This window comes from Phaeoacremonium minimum (genome assembly GCF_000392275.1).
Source record: "Phaeoacremonium minimum UCRPA7 unplaced genomic scaffold PA7_03_scaffold_580, whole genome shotgun sequence".
Classification (NCBI taxonomy): Eukaryota; Fungi; Ascomycota; class Sordariomycetes; order Togniniales; family Togniniaceae; genus Phaeoacremonium; species Phaeoacremonium minimum.
Genome location: NW_006921482.1, coordinates 100,124 through 114,091, shown reverse-complemented (window position 1 = coordinate 114,091; position 13,968 = coordinate 100,124). Strand labels below are relative to the sequence as shown.

Below are 13,968 nucleotides of genomic sequence, written 5' to 3'. Positions count from 1 at the left end.
CTAAGCAACTACTGCGTTTGCCTCCTTTTCGCGCTTTTCCTCATCTTGAGGTGCTGAAGTGCCTCTTACTTCAGCCAGCGTCTTCTGTAGAGCAGCGAGAAATCTTGTGACCTCCTGCTCCGTACCGACAGTGATTCTAAGACAACCCAGACAGCCGTGCTCCTTTCCTCTAAACCGAACGACAACGCCTTTTGACTCCGCCAATTGCTCATATACCGCCAACGCCGTGGTGTTATCCGGCTCTCCCTTGGTATTCAGCATCTCAAACAGTAGGAAGTTGCTTGCCTCTCCTCCTCTTAGCCTCCCTACTCCGGGAATCCTGGGTAGCTCGGCTATCAGCCTCTCCCTCTGCTCGACTATGCGCGCCCTGTTTGCTCTCATGACTTTCAAGCCTTCGGGACCGACCGCATAGCTCGCCAGGGTGCTTGTCGGGCTAGAGATGTTGTACGGCGCCTTGAGGCTGTTGAGAAGACGGGCAATGGGCTCGCTGGTGAACGCAGCGCCTAACCTGATGCCAGCCATGCCAAATGCCTTTGACAGCGTCTGCATCACCACTAGATTCGGCCACTCAGTCACCCACTCGGCCAGGGACGAGTCCTCCGGGGCAAAGTCGATGTACGCCTCGTCAAGCACCACGACGCCGTTCCACGTAGGATGCTCCAGCACCCGCCGGACATCCTCCTTCGCGATGAGCGAGCCGGTGGGGTTACCCGGCGAGCACAGATACACAATCTTGACGTTCTGCTCGCTGCTCAGCGCCGCCAGCACGGCGTCCGTGTCGACGCCGAAGCCGGGCGCCGGCAGCAGCGGGACCCTGACGAGGCCGACGTCGTTGACCTGCGCCGAGACCGAGTACATGCCGTAGGTGGGCGGGCAGACGAGGATGCGGTCGCGGCCGGGGACGCAGAAGCAGCGCAGCAGGGCGTCGATGGCCTCGTCGCTGCCGACGCCGACGAAGAGGTTCGCGGGCGCCAGCGCGCGGGCCGTGTGCGCGTGCGTGTTGCGCAGCTCGCACAGCAGCTGCTTCAGCGCCGGCTGGTGAGGGTCCGGGTACCGGTGCAGGCCCAGCAGGTCCAGCGTCGGCGCCGCCGCCGCCCCGGCATCCTGTTGCTGTGACTGGAGCACCTGCCTGGCGCCGGCGGCCGAGATGGACGGCCCGAAGGCGTTCTCGTTGGCGTCCAGCAGGATGTTTGTGCCGTCGTCTTTGTAGTCACTGGCCAATTGAGTCAGTTTTGGGTGCTTACTTCAGGGGCTTGCTCTCATGGTGTGCTTCGACTCACTCTCGCGCGCAGCGATACGGCTCGAGGGCGAGGATGTTCGGCCGGGCGCATGTCTGCAGATTGAAGGGCGACATTGTGAAGTGTCCCCAAAGGTTACGAACACGTTTGGTTAAGATAACCAGACACAGGGATCAATGCTACAAGTTTGCTGTATTGCCTTTCTTATATCGCTTATAAAAAGAGTCACATCGCTAACTGAGTCATACAGTGAGAGTCCCTGGAAAAAGTTGACTTCCGAGCCGCTTTGGCTAGCCCCGACGCCGGAGCTACAATGCACCCTGCCGGCCCGGCAGTGGACGGCCGCTAGTTTTCTGCCGTCATCCAACGGACATCATGGAACCGTTGTTGTCTTCAATCTTTGGTTTGTAGCATGCCCGGGCCCGGTTTCCATGACCATGTGCTGCTCTCCGGGACCTTTGAAGTATTGCTGCTTTCTTTCCGATCAATCAAGAGTTTTTTACGCTCAAATATATAACCAGGTTCGAGCAATTTGAAGTGAATTCAGAATCAACCATGGACTCTTACTATTCCTACCGTGTCAAATGGCTACGAGAAGGAGAGTTATGAACATGTCAACTTCTTCCAGTACACTACAACATCTCCAGTCCTGGAGAATCTTCACCGGTGATGCCCAGCAGCCTTCCGCTACCGTTAGCCCGCATCCCGGGTGAGCGACGGGAATTCAGGCTGATATGGTAGCTCTAACTATAATTGGCCACAATAACCATGTCTATGTCACTCTGTGATGTTAAGTTAACAAAAGTCTCGCTCTTTAGCTTGGATGATCAAGTTGTCTTCCCAACCTCCGGGAAGTCCTAAGGATCCCCGCACATGGATGAGGAACAACGGCAAGGCCATAATCCTCCAACCACGATCGAGGTGCTACCGGAGACGCACGCGGTGAGTACACCACAGGACCGCAAAACCGGGTTGCCGTCGGCTGCATTATGTCTGTTCCCCAACTTCCCCTCACGGCTCCTCACCTCGTCTTGCTCTCCGGCCGTGTTGATGGCACCTTTGCCCCCTCAGGATGGTGTCCTTCCGCACACCCCGTCTGGTGATGCCTCCATCTGCGTTGCGTCTATTCGTCAATGCCTCTAGGCTCTCCACAGTTCATCCCGTCATCTGCAACCGTGAGAAGCTTGATCGCTTCGATATAGGCTACAGAGGCGAGGCCGATGGCGTACCCTAGCTCGATTTCGCCCGTCCCTTCTATCCGGGAGAATGGGACGGTGTGATCGGTCTAATTACAAGGCAGGGGGAGTTCCCTGATCTATGTTTATTTATTAATTTGTCCCCGGATCTCCAGATCGTCCCCATGGCTTGCTGGGCTTTCTCCTACCTCTGCTATCTTGATCATCCCTGAATTACGGGTCGTGTTGCTGGCGCAGTCGCCGTCTTAGGTGCCTCTCTGATATCTCTCGCAAGTCCCCTTGAAAAGATGAGGCCGTGTCTTTTGATTACTGGCGCGGCTCTGACTGCTGCTGCCGCTACGTGTAAGCCCAAGAAGCTCTTCGACAACCTCGTGACGTTCGGAGACTCATATACCGACAATGGTCGCCTTGGGTACTATATCAACAACGGCGGAAACCCTCCACCGCCAGGCGAGTATCAGACCGTGTCGAATGTGACGGCGAGTGGTGGACTTGCATGGGGCCAATTCGTTGAGCAATACACTGGGGCGAAGTATTACGACTACGCCATCAGCGGCGCGACATGTTCGAATGAGATTATTTCTCGCTTGTTCTCAGCCATCAACAAGCCCTTCCCTTCTGTCATCGACGATGAGATCCCGTCTTTCAAGGCGGACGTGGGTTACAAGACGCTGTACGCCGATCGGACCTCCGACAACACCGTGTATGCGCTTTGGATCGGGACCAACGATCTGGGGTTCGGGGCTTTCCTGACGGACTCACAGGCGCCGGGCACGAACCTAACCACGTTTGTCGACTGCATCTGGTCCGTGTTCGACAACATCTACGAGACGGGTGGGCGGCGGTTTGTGCTCCTCAACGAGGCGCCGCTGCAAGTGGCGCCCATGTACGCGGCCGAGAGTGCTGGCGGCGCCGGCAACAACCAGTACTGGCAGAACAAGACGCTGTATAATCAGACAGAGTACCAGTACAAGATGATGGAGTATGCAACAACGGTTAACACGCTGTTCGACTACGGCGTGCCCTTCCACCTGCTCGTCAAAGCACGGTGGCCCGGTGCCCAGTTCAGCATCTTCAACGTCCACGATCTGCTAACAGATATCTACAATGACCCGGCGGCGTACCTGGACGCGCCGGCCAACTCGCATGGCTTCTATCACCACTGCGTGGCGACGAATAACTCGGACTGCACGAATGCTGGGGAGCCTGCGTCGAGCTTTCTGTGGTATGACGAGCTGCATCCGTCGGAGAAGACTGGTGAGTGTTTTCTGCTGTGGCCCCTTTCTCGGTACAGCTCGAGGTTTTGGGCTGACAGGTGTGAATATCTAGACAGTATCATTGCGAAGCACTTCATTGATGTGGTCGCTGGTAATTCGACATATGGGACATACTATGGCCATTTATGAGGATGCGTAATGAGAGAAATTAAAAGAGACCTCATGGGGGAGGTAATATAGCTATTCGAAGACAGCTAAAAAGCAATGCTTGGATAATCGATGCCAATTGGTGTGGCGTCTATGATCACTACACGGAGTGCTATCAAACGAAAAGGATAGTTACCAGTGATATGGCCTCGAACAATCAGATGTTACTTTGTGGTGCGGATCAAGAGTAACTCATGCCCATTGTCCCAGTGGCGAAGCTGGCCTCCATGAAGCTCCTGTTTGACGACTAATCAGCTGATACTGGGGACTCGACTTCTACGTGAACTCAACCATGAGCTGTATTCTTCATTCTACATGCGACCCTCATAAGGCGAGTTTAAGACAACAACTTCGATGGCCAACTAAATAGAGCAGTTTAGCGTCTCGTGCTAATCACTCTGGACCAAGACGAGGTATCTTCCTTGTATTTGACCGCGTAGAGACTTGATGACGCTATCAGACACGGCGTAGATGTATAGGCAGGGTTTGTCAGATGGCTACTGCACGGTGTAGGTCATGAAGTATGGGATGGGTCCGTATTGGGCAAGCACAGGCATCCATTGACGAATGGATGGCGCGGGAAGGTGCCAGACGTGCATGACTTGGCCCGCCTTCTGTGGAACGTTTTTAGGAAACAAATCAACACGGTAGATATCACATATGACTGACTTCCGCGCCGTTCCAAAGTTCTCACCGACTTCACAGGCATCATACACATTGGACGGAGCACGGATGGCTGCTTGGATCTTGGGTTCCGTGATGCCAACTCGAGCAAGGTACGTCAGGACAGGTCATGCCTGATGATATGCTGCAATCGCGGTGACACCTCAGATCCTTGGAGATGGGGATCTACCGAACGGGGAGTGGCTTGCAGGTGGACGATGAGTCGAATGGTGTTGACGGGGTTGATTTGATCGTCCCTTCCTCGCTGGGCGGGACGGGCAGACCCACTGGACAGGGGTATGACGAAACAGGAAAGGCGCAAGCCACGCTGGTTTAGCCTCCGGTGCGATTCTGATCAACCCAAGCCCAAGGCCCATGCAAGTCTTCCATCAAGCCTGACACGAGGGTGGAGGAGGAGGAAGGAGGCACCCACCCACTCCGAGCCACTCTGATCCGCTATCTTATTTTTCATTTTTCGCTCGCCGGGTTTCCTGCACACTGGACTCGCTTTTGTGGCAGCACTCGCGCTCGAATTATACGGCAATCCGGGTCCTTGTTTTACACTACCTGACCTATACTCTCCTATCTTACCATCCCTAGGTACATACCTGCTGTATTGCACCTTATCTGGATCGAGCTTAGCATTCCCTGCTCCGCTCCGCTCCCACCCTCTCTGCCTCCGCACACCAGCAAAGAGGCCAGCACAGCAAGGCAAAGGCAGAGCAACACGTTAGCCACTTGCCGACGGTCCAGCACAACCTTAACGACGTACATTCGTGGCATCCCGCAGCCCCATCATTCATTCGCAGCCCCTGCCCTTGTTTGGACCGGTTCTGCTCGGCTGTTTTTGGCGTTTCGCTAGATCGCCAGTGCTGTCTGCATCTGGATCTGGATCTGACTCTGACTCGACTCGCCTCGCCTCGCCTCGTGGCCTGGCAGGCAGGCAGGCAGGGCCCTCCTCCCACGTCGTGTCTCGTCTCCTCCTGTCCTGATTGCTGCTGCTGCTGCTGCTGCTGCTGACGGCACCACTGTGTCACCAACCGGGCCTTTGCCAAGCTCTGTCCAGTCCCGCCTTTGACTCTGCCTCTGACTCTAGGTGCCTCTGTCGCAGGTCAAGGCCAGGCGAGCCGTGCAGAGCAACAGGGCTGATCCGTGGATCCATCCATCTGAATCTGGTCCCTGGAGGGAGGCTATCTCCTGTTTGATATCCCATCCCATCCCACACCCCCGTGCACTCGCGAGGCACCGTGGCACACAAGCCTGGCACTCCCCTGTCACTGTCGTGCCTTGCCGTCCATCATTATTCCAATTCTCCGCCGCTTTGCTCACCAGACGCGAGACACAGCACCGGCACCAAGGCGCCAGCGTTGCGGACCACGCCGGATTGATTGGCATTTGGGCTGTCGGTACCCTGCCCTGTCCAGTCCAAACGATCTGCTTTCGGTACTCCTGGCTTGCTCTTGTACTCTGGGTACATTGTTGCTACTTTGCTTTAGCTGGATCCAAAGTCTCTTGTTGCTTGCCTTCCAGGTTGGCACGCCCCGGTATCGACCTATCTCGTTCCAATCATTCGTCCCACACGTACCAGGACCACACTTGCCTGACCAAGATTGATGGTCATACCCCTAGGTACCCCACATCGACAGCCGCAGTACCTGGGCCGAACCGACCACGCTTCCCAAAGCTGGTCCTCTCCTCTCTGGCGCTCAACCTCGCCTGCCCTGCCCTTCCCTTCCCTTGGCTCTCCCGCCTCCTCTTAAGCCATGTACTCGGCTCCTTATGGTTATCCCAATGCTGCAGGACCTACCTTTAACGGCGCCCCACCCGGCCAGTCTCCTCACATGCAGCCCGGTCCTGGCCCAAACCAACCTCAGCAGATGATGTACAACCCCCAGCAGCAGTTCCCTATGGGCGCCCAAGGACCCTATCCAGGTGGCCCGAACCCAGGTGCCATGATGCCAGGTGCCGGCCCTGCAGGAATGATGCAGAATCCTGGCATGCCTATGGGTCCAAATGGTCAGAGTTAGTCTTGCCCCCGTTCTCTTGTTTCCCTCAACGTCACACGCGCCCTACCCCATCTACCACGCTTCTGCTGCCCGATCCCGGACGGTCTGATTCAGTGTTGCTCTTTACACGCATCTGTCTGTTACGCAGACTGGGAAAATGTTTGGCAAAGAAGCCGCGCGGGGACGGCCTGCGAGTTCGTGACCGACATTCCCTCGTTGACCAAAGGTCTACAATTTGGAAGGACAGAATGGAAAACACTGACGTGTTTTGATTGACAGTGGCATATCAAACACCCTACACGAGCGGTCCATATGGAGCTGGCGTCCCGACCACCGCGCCTCAGGGCCAGTTTCCTCCCAATTATATGATGGCCGCTGGCCAGATGGGCGGCTTCCCGATGAACGCAGGTGGAATGAATCCACAGCAGCAGCAGCAACAGCAGCAGCAGCAGATGATGATGAGGAACATGCATCCGTCACAACAGAACCCTGCCGCCATGGGCGCATCCACCCCGCAACGACAGTTTTCCGGACCTCAAGGCACACCGAACTCTGCCATGAGCCAACAACAGAGCCAGTTCCCAACACCGCAGAACCAGCAAGGCACCCCTCAGAGCCAAACGCCCACCCAAGCTCAGCAACCGCCAAACAATGTAACAACACCGCAGACGCCAACATTCCCATCGACGGGACAAGCAGCCGGTGTGAACGGCGCGTCTGCCTCTACACCTTTAAGTCCGGGCACGGAGTCCAAAGAGAAGGAGAGATTCACTTTGCTGTTGGATATCAATCAGGAACTTCTGTTTGAGCTCATTCAATTGAAAAATACCCAAGATGAGCTGAAGAAAGAGCATGCTGCGGCAAGCTCAAGTAATACGCCAGAACAACAAAAGGAAGCGCTCGATGAGGAGAAGGCTGTTCATGCCGACTGGGTTCAGTGAGTCTGCCCCATATTACAATTCCATGAGTGTCATATGCTGACTCTCTGGCTCTAGGTGCATTCGAAGACTACAAGCAAATCTCTCGTACTTGGCTTCGCTGGCTGATAGGAAAGCCTCGGCTCAAGTACCACCATGTCCCGGCTACCTCAGCGCCCCTCCACTAAACATGAAGGTTAAGTTAAAGGCACTGGCGGTGACGCCCGACGCGACGGAGAGATCTGATTCTTCAGGGGATCGAGAAGATAGGGACAAGTATATAAAAGAGCTGTACAAGAGGCTACAAGGCCTCTTTCCGGGATTCGACCCAAAGAAGGAGCCGCCTTACCCTACGCCGGCACAACAGAAACCGAATGCGGCCCAAGCTGCGGCCATGCAAAATGCTCAACAACAGCGTATGGCTTCGGGACAAGCCCCGAACTCGGGATCGCCCGCCCAAGTTCAAAAAACACCACAGATGACGACGGCACCTGCTCCATCCCCTGCCCAAGCTACGGTATCTTCGTGATTCTCTTGGTAATAGTGATACTCGGTGGTTGGCATTTTGCCTCTTGCGCTTATGCACGTATTACTTGTGGAAGAAAAAGGTCGGCACAAGAGTGATAGTTCTGGAGTATATATATACCATACTTGGGTTAGGTGGGCTTTAACTGCGGGCAAATACAGATCCGCGGAGCATGAGCAGTCGACCACTCTACTGCATCCTCGGCGTTTTTCTTTTCAGTGTTGCCGATCGGAGTCCTATGTGGGATTTTGGCGAGTATGACCTTGAATGTCTCCCAGTTTGGGACGTAAATGATGATTATTGGCGGGAAGCTTTGTATAGGATATTCTGTTTGTTAGATACTAGATATGAGAGAGCAAGATGGATCGATCAAGTCCATGGTCAATTGAATGCAAGTCTGAAATTGGGAGGTGAATGCATTTGGGTCTGCATCTGTGATTGTCATGTAACGTGTTGGCGAAAAGCTGTCTCATGCCTTCCTTAATCGGGCGATGTTCGCATAGTTTGGCGTCGAAGGTTGGAGGGTCGTCAGACCTATCAATCAGCCTCCGCGGGAGGTAGGGGTGTGGCAGCTGTTCCGGACTTGAGTTGGCAGCTTGCTTGGGATGGTTCGGATGACGATCACACCGTCAAACCACCACCCGCCTTACCTCATCTTGCTGGGGGTGCAATGCAGCTGCAGGTGCAGGCCGGAGTACCGGTACCATATCACTCTTTACCAGGCACGAGGAGCAATTCGACATCGGCGCATGCTACACTGTTAGGCTTGTATGGAGCGGGCACTGCTGGGATCTACTCTAATGTCTAAATGTGATCAAGCTCAACAGCCAAGAAATGACTTGGTTGTACTGTAACATAATATAGAGCTCGCGAGCCGGCCATGAGAGAGAGATGGCATTGTCCATAGAGGGGCGAGACGAGATGATTTGCCGCCAGGACAGGGGCACGGCGCGAAATTTGCCGGCGTTGGTATGGCATGCTGTCAGGGACTTGGGAAGGGCGGCGGAAGGCATGTTAAGTTGATAGTTTGGCATGGGTTTCTGCTCTGTTGCCACGGCACGAACTGGTCTCAAGAACTCTGGGATGCCGGGGTGCCTTCAAGACCTTGACTAAGAGATGATTCGAGAACAGAGTTCAATCTGTAGACCCCCGAGATGAAGAGAAGAGGCGTTTAGAGACGTTTGAGTTACGGGCATCTTCCCGTCCGTTCTTGTGGGGTTTGCGGACGGGACGGGCAGCGGGCAGCGAGCAGCATACTATGCAGTAGTGTCGCAAACGGATGGAGGAGACGTTCTTTGTCAGAAGCAGGAGAACAAGAGCTCCCATCCCTGTCCGTGTCCGTGTCTGTGTCGCGCTGCGCTGCGCTGCTCTGGGTTGGGCAACCTTGGAAGTCTCTGGCGCTGCAGGGTCCCGTTGGAGAAATTGGAAAGGTCCAATTTCCGACCTATCAGCGGCCGCTCCTCTCGCCCTTCTCCTGCAGCACGCGTGCAGAGCAATTTAGCTGCAGCCAGTTGGGACCTGCAGGAAACCAGAAGCGTGCCTGCCTACCTACCTACATAGATTCATACCTAGGTAGACTAACGTTAATAGGTGGTGGACAGTATCGTGTGGCAACGTAGCAAGTCGTGATGAGGGAGCGAGGATTGATATAGCCAATCATCCATGCCATTGGGGATAGAGCCAATATCAGAGGAGTATTACTGGCAGGCCTGACTTGCTCTGTGATAAAATGAAGTGTCAAATGCAGCAAAAGCTGGCGATTCCGGAATTGGTGATGCTAATGCTAACCAAATAATAACCTCCCCCTGGTCTAATTAAGCTACCTACTATCGCGTGCGAGTCTGTGTGCTCTATAGCTTGCTCTATAGCACTCATTTCCCTCTCGCGGTCAAGTCAATGGACTTTGTATATGCTCGGCCGGCTTTCTAATCCGCCAGAAGTGTTCCCAGCTAGATATTCCTCATCGTCCTTTCCCAGACATCGCGATCGTTGCCACTGTCCACATCCATCCTCAACATCTGACAAGCTGGGCGGGTCGCTACCTCGAGCTTGGTGTTTCACTTCCCCTCGACCCCTTCATTGAAACAAACAACAGAGAGAGAACTACCCATGGTCTAGAGCCTATTCTGGCATTCTTCTCTGTCAATTTGCCTGCTTACCCCTACCTCGGCCTCCACTCCCCTTGTCAGAGGTCGCTGCTCCTGCTGTTGCTGTCGGCGCTAGAGGGGCTCTCATACCAAAGGGAAAACACACGACAGGACAACCCCTGCCCGTGCTATACTACCGCTATTCCGGGGTGTCAACAACCACAGAGAGCCCATGCGTCTTCTCTAGATGCGGATTTTCCTCTCCTCCCATCACCAACTGCGACAGCTGTCCGCATTCGAGCTTGGATATTGGGGGTTTCTTGAGGGAAGACCTGTGCGGACTGTCCCGCTGCTGCATCTGGGCTCACTCGGCCGCTTTCGTCACCTCCAGCCCCTAGGATCGTCCCGTCAGCCACAGCATTCCAGTCAACCCACCGCCTCTCGAGGACTGAGGTCGGGCCCCTCTCGTGCCAATGGAGCCCGACCAGGAGGACCAGAGCAAACAACATGGCTCAACGACGTCTCCGGTGACGTACAAAGAAGACCAACAACCGACGAGCACGATTACGTCGTCGCCTCCTCTTCCTCCTCCGCACCCAGCCACGACCGACGAGATAAAGGTCGAAGCAGAGGATGAGAAACGGACCGTGGATCACGAGAGGAACGACTCCCTTGTTACCGTCCGTCTGTCGGAACCCCCTCAGCCTCTACTTGTCAACACAAACGTTATGCCGAGCAGGAAGAGCTTGTTCGGCCCCGAGTACACGCCCACAGACGCCATGGCAGAAACATTACGAGAAGAAGAAGATATGCGGTCGGAAAGGGAATCCAGGGCGTCAGATGCCTCGGATGGATTCGGCCGGAACTTGCAGAGCGAGCTGGAGAACAGCAATGAGGCGGCAGACCAGGATACACAGAGCTCCGACGAAGAGGAGGTAGACTGGGAGCAACTCCAAGAGACAGAAGAGAAGGAGTCGAAAGACCAGGACTCAGATACTGTAAGTATTTCTGATTCACCTTGATCTCACAATGACCTGACAAATTGGTATCCAGTCTACAGCCATGCTACTTGCGAGATTGGAGCAGGAGAACGATAAGCTCGCAACGAATCCGAAGAGCGTCAAAGTCCAAGTCGTCCAACAGCTACAATCGGGGTCTAGGAGACCGCGCCCGCCCTCAATGGCACAGCTACGCGATATGGTTCACGGACCGACTCCGCCAGCTCTACGATATTCTATGCTCCCGCCTCCTCCCATGACCGACCTCGAGTTCTACGCCGCATTGGTGAAGGATTACCAACAGACAGCGGCAAGACTACCTACACTCTTGTCAAACAAGATTCGGAAAGGTGTTCCCCCACCTCTGAGAGGCGTTGTATGGCAGAGCATGTCTGGATCTCGAGATTCATCTCTAGAGGAACAGTACGAACGATTTTCTGGCGAGTCAAGTCCGTACGAGGGCATCATCGGCAAGGACCTTGGGCGTAGCTTCCCAGGCGTCGACATGTTCCGTGACCCAGAAGGAGATGGACAGCGTATGCTTGGTCGAGTCCTGAAGTGCTACAGTCTCTACGACCAAAAAATTGGGTATTGTCAGGGGCTTGCTTTCCTCGTCGGTCCTCTACTGATGCACATGACGGACAAGCAAGCCTTCTGCGTACTTGTCAAGTAAGTACTCTGTGAATCATCTGATCTGAAGTGTAATTTGCGTCTGATCGCGAGCTAACACGACTTCAGACTGATGGAGAACTACGATCTGCGAAACTCGTTTACGCCTGACCTGCCAGGCCTGCACGTCCGAATTTATCAATTTCGAGAGCTTCTACGACAAAATCTGCCCATATTGTCGAACCACTTGGATGATTTGCAGGTTGACCCGGCCTACGTTTCACAGTGGTTCCTGTCATTTTTCGCCGTTACATGTCCCTTACCCATGCTGTTTCGCATCTATGATGTGGTCTTTGCCGAAGGCGCGTCGGAGACAATCATGCGGGTAGCCCTGTCGCTCATGCGCAAGAACCAGGGACGCATTCTAGCGTGCACCGAGATGGAAGACGTCTTGCAGCTTCTCCTTTCTCGCGGCCTCTGGGATTGCTATCACTACAACGCCGATGAGTTTGTTCAAGATTTTGTCAGCCTGTCCAGCGTTGTCACCAGAAGCCGGCTGCAGGCGCTCGAGCAGGGGTATCGAGAAGCACAGGTGGCCACCGGCAGTGGCAGCAGCACTACCAGCAGCACGGGCGCAAATGTGGCCCGCGCCTCGGAGGTCACCACAGCAGCATCCCGATTTCTGGGGCGACTCTGGGCCAATTCAACGATCTCCACCTCGAAATCGTCGTCGACAAATCCATCGAATAACCTTAGTCCCGGTCTCAGTGCGCCCCTGCGTCCACTGAGCATGCTGCGGAGGAGTACCTCCAAGCAAAGCCTGGCCTCGACTCTCAATTCCATGGAGGCGAGCTCCTCCGCGTCCTCTGCCGCCAGTGTTCTGAGCTCTGCATCTACCGACGCCACCTCCCTTTCGCGAGATTCGTCCGCCGCCGACGACTCTTCATCAATCCGCGAGTCCGGGCCTGCCTTTGCGGGCGCCGGCTCCAAACTGACCATTCACGCCGGAAACAATGGCAATTCCGACAATAAATACCTACACAGCCAGATTGAAGACCTCCTCACCGCTCTCAGCGAATTGCAGCGTCAGCATGCACTCTTGGCGGATCAATTGCAACGAGAGAGGGAAGATCGAGGCGAGGACCGCAAAGTCGTGCGATCCCTGCTTGATGGGCTGAGAAAGAAAGCGAGCACCGATAGCGTCACGACTACCCATAGTACGGGAAGCGAAGAGACGATAAAGCTAGTCGACAGCTCGAAGAAGAACCAAGAGTCGGACACAACTGGAGTGACTGGCAATGATGCACCGACTGCGGAACGCTTGTCAGAGCTCCTCGACACTGTCGAAGGGCGATTTGGAGCAGATGCGGATAACAGGAGGTCGTCTGTTCCCCAGACAAAGTCGCAGCTACGAGACGAGCTGGCGACGGCAAAAGAACAATTAGCGGCTGAACTAGCCAGATCTCAAGATGCTGGCCGCAGAGCATATGATCTTGAGCAAGAGCTCTCAATGGTGAAGGAGCAGTTGCGAGAGAGTCATTCGCATGTTCGGAATATGCATCAGGATAAGCAACGTCTCGAGAAGCAAATTCATGGAATGCGAGTGCGCGCATCAGCAGAGAGCACGCCAACTCCAGAGCCTACGGACGGCTGGTTCTCGAGAGGAACCAGCACTCCTGCGGCTGGCGGCAACGCCGGTCCCGGGGGCCTTCGAGAGTTGAAGCTTGGACGTAGCAAGTCCACGCCATCTCAGGTGTCGGGATACAACAAGCGAAACTCGTCATTGCTACCGTCTCGCAGTAACCCAGAGGTTTCCATCCCTGCAGCACCGCTCACTGCCCCTGTCAGCGAGCATGATGCCTTGCTGCTCGAGTTGGTGCAGGCAAAGACAGCCGAGGCTATCGCTCGCCAGGAAGCTGAAGAGGCAAAGCAGAAGCTCGAAATGTTGAGAAAGGCATTTGGCCTGGCTCCTGGTGACCTGCCCCCTGCCACACACAACAGTACCGCCGCGGCCACCACGGCTTCCGCAGTTGGCTCGGCTGCTATGGGCATGTTTAGTCGCTTCACCGCATCGACGGCGGAGGGGACAGCAGCGAAGCCTGCGCCTCCATCTGCGCCGACTGCTCCAGCCACCACAGGCCAGACGGCTGCTGGAGGCTTCTGGGGCTGGAGGAGATGATGACAACCTGTCACTTGGCTACCACCTCATATCTGGTTAAATCAGTAGCTTGGATGATAGCTGCCTGGAGCTACGCGTCCCCCTTGGAAGAGGCGGCGTGTCTTATTATTGATGAGCTTTTCTCG

The 13,968-nt window shown here is 55.1% G+C and overlaps 4 protein-coding genes across 4 annotated transcripts; 3 read left to right on the top strand and 1 right to left on the bottom strand.

The window, feature by feature from the left end:
• On the bottom strand, nt 1-1,354 carry UCRPA7_8102 (putative histidinol-phosphate aminotransferase protein; the record flags this gene model as incomplete). Its single annotated transcript, XM_007920621.1, has 2 exons — nt 1-1,213; nt 1,281-1,354. The coding sequence occupies 2 exons, from the start codon at nt 1,352-1,354 to the stop codon at nt 1-3; spliced, it is 1,287 nt and encodes a 428-aa protein (XP_007918812.1).
• Nucleotides 1,355-2,721: 1,367 nt separating this feature from the next.
• Nucleotides 2,722-3,840, top strand: UCRPA7_8101 (putative acetyl esterase protein; the record flags this gene model as incomplete). The annotated part of the gene is made up of 2 exons (XM_007920620.1): nt 2,722-3,691; nt 3,764-3,840. The coding sequence occupies 2 exons, from the start codon at nt 2,722-2,724 to the stop codon at nt 3,838-3,840; spliced, it is 1,047 nt and encodes a 348-aa protein (XP_007918811.1).
• A 2,522-nt stretch (nt 3,841-6,362) lies between these two features.
• On the top strand, nt 6,363-7,468 carry UCRPA7_8100 (putative glutamine repeat protein-1 protein; the record flags this gene model as incomplete). The annotated part of the gene is made up of 2 exons (XM_007920619.1): nt 6,363-6,543; nt 6,807-7,468. 2 exons carry the CDS (start codon nt 6,363-6,365, stop codon nt 7,466-7,468), a joined length of 843 nt encoding a protein of 280 aa, XP_007918810.1.
• A 3,368-nt stretch (nt 7,469-10,836) lies between these two features.
• Nucleotides 10,837-13,843, top strand: UCRPA7_8099 (putative gtpase activating protein; the record flags this gene model as incomplete). Its single annotated transcript, XM_007920618.1, has 3 exons — nt 10,837-11,055; nt 11,111-11,724; nt 11,794-13,843. The coding sequence occupies 3 exons, from the start codon at nt 10,837-10,839 to the stop codon at nt 13,841-13,843; spliced, it is 2,883 nt and encodes a 960-aa protein (XP_007918809.1).
• Nucleotides 13,844-13,968: the final 125 nt, after the last annotated feature.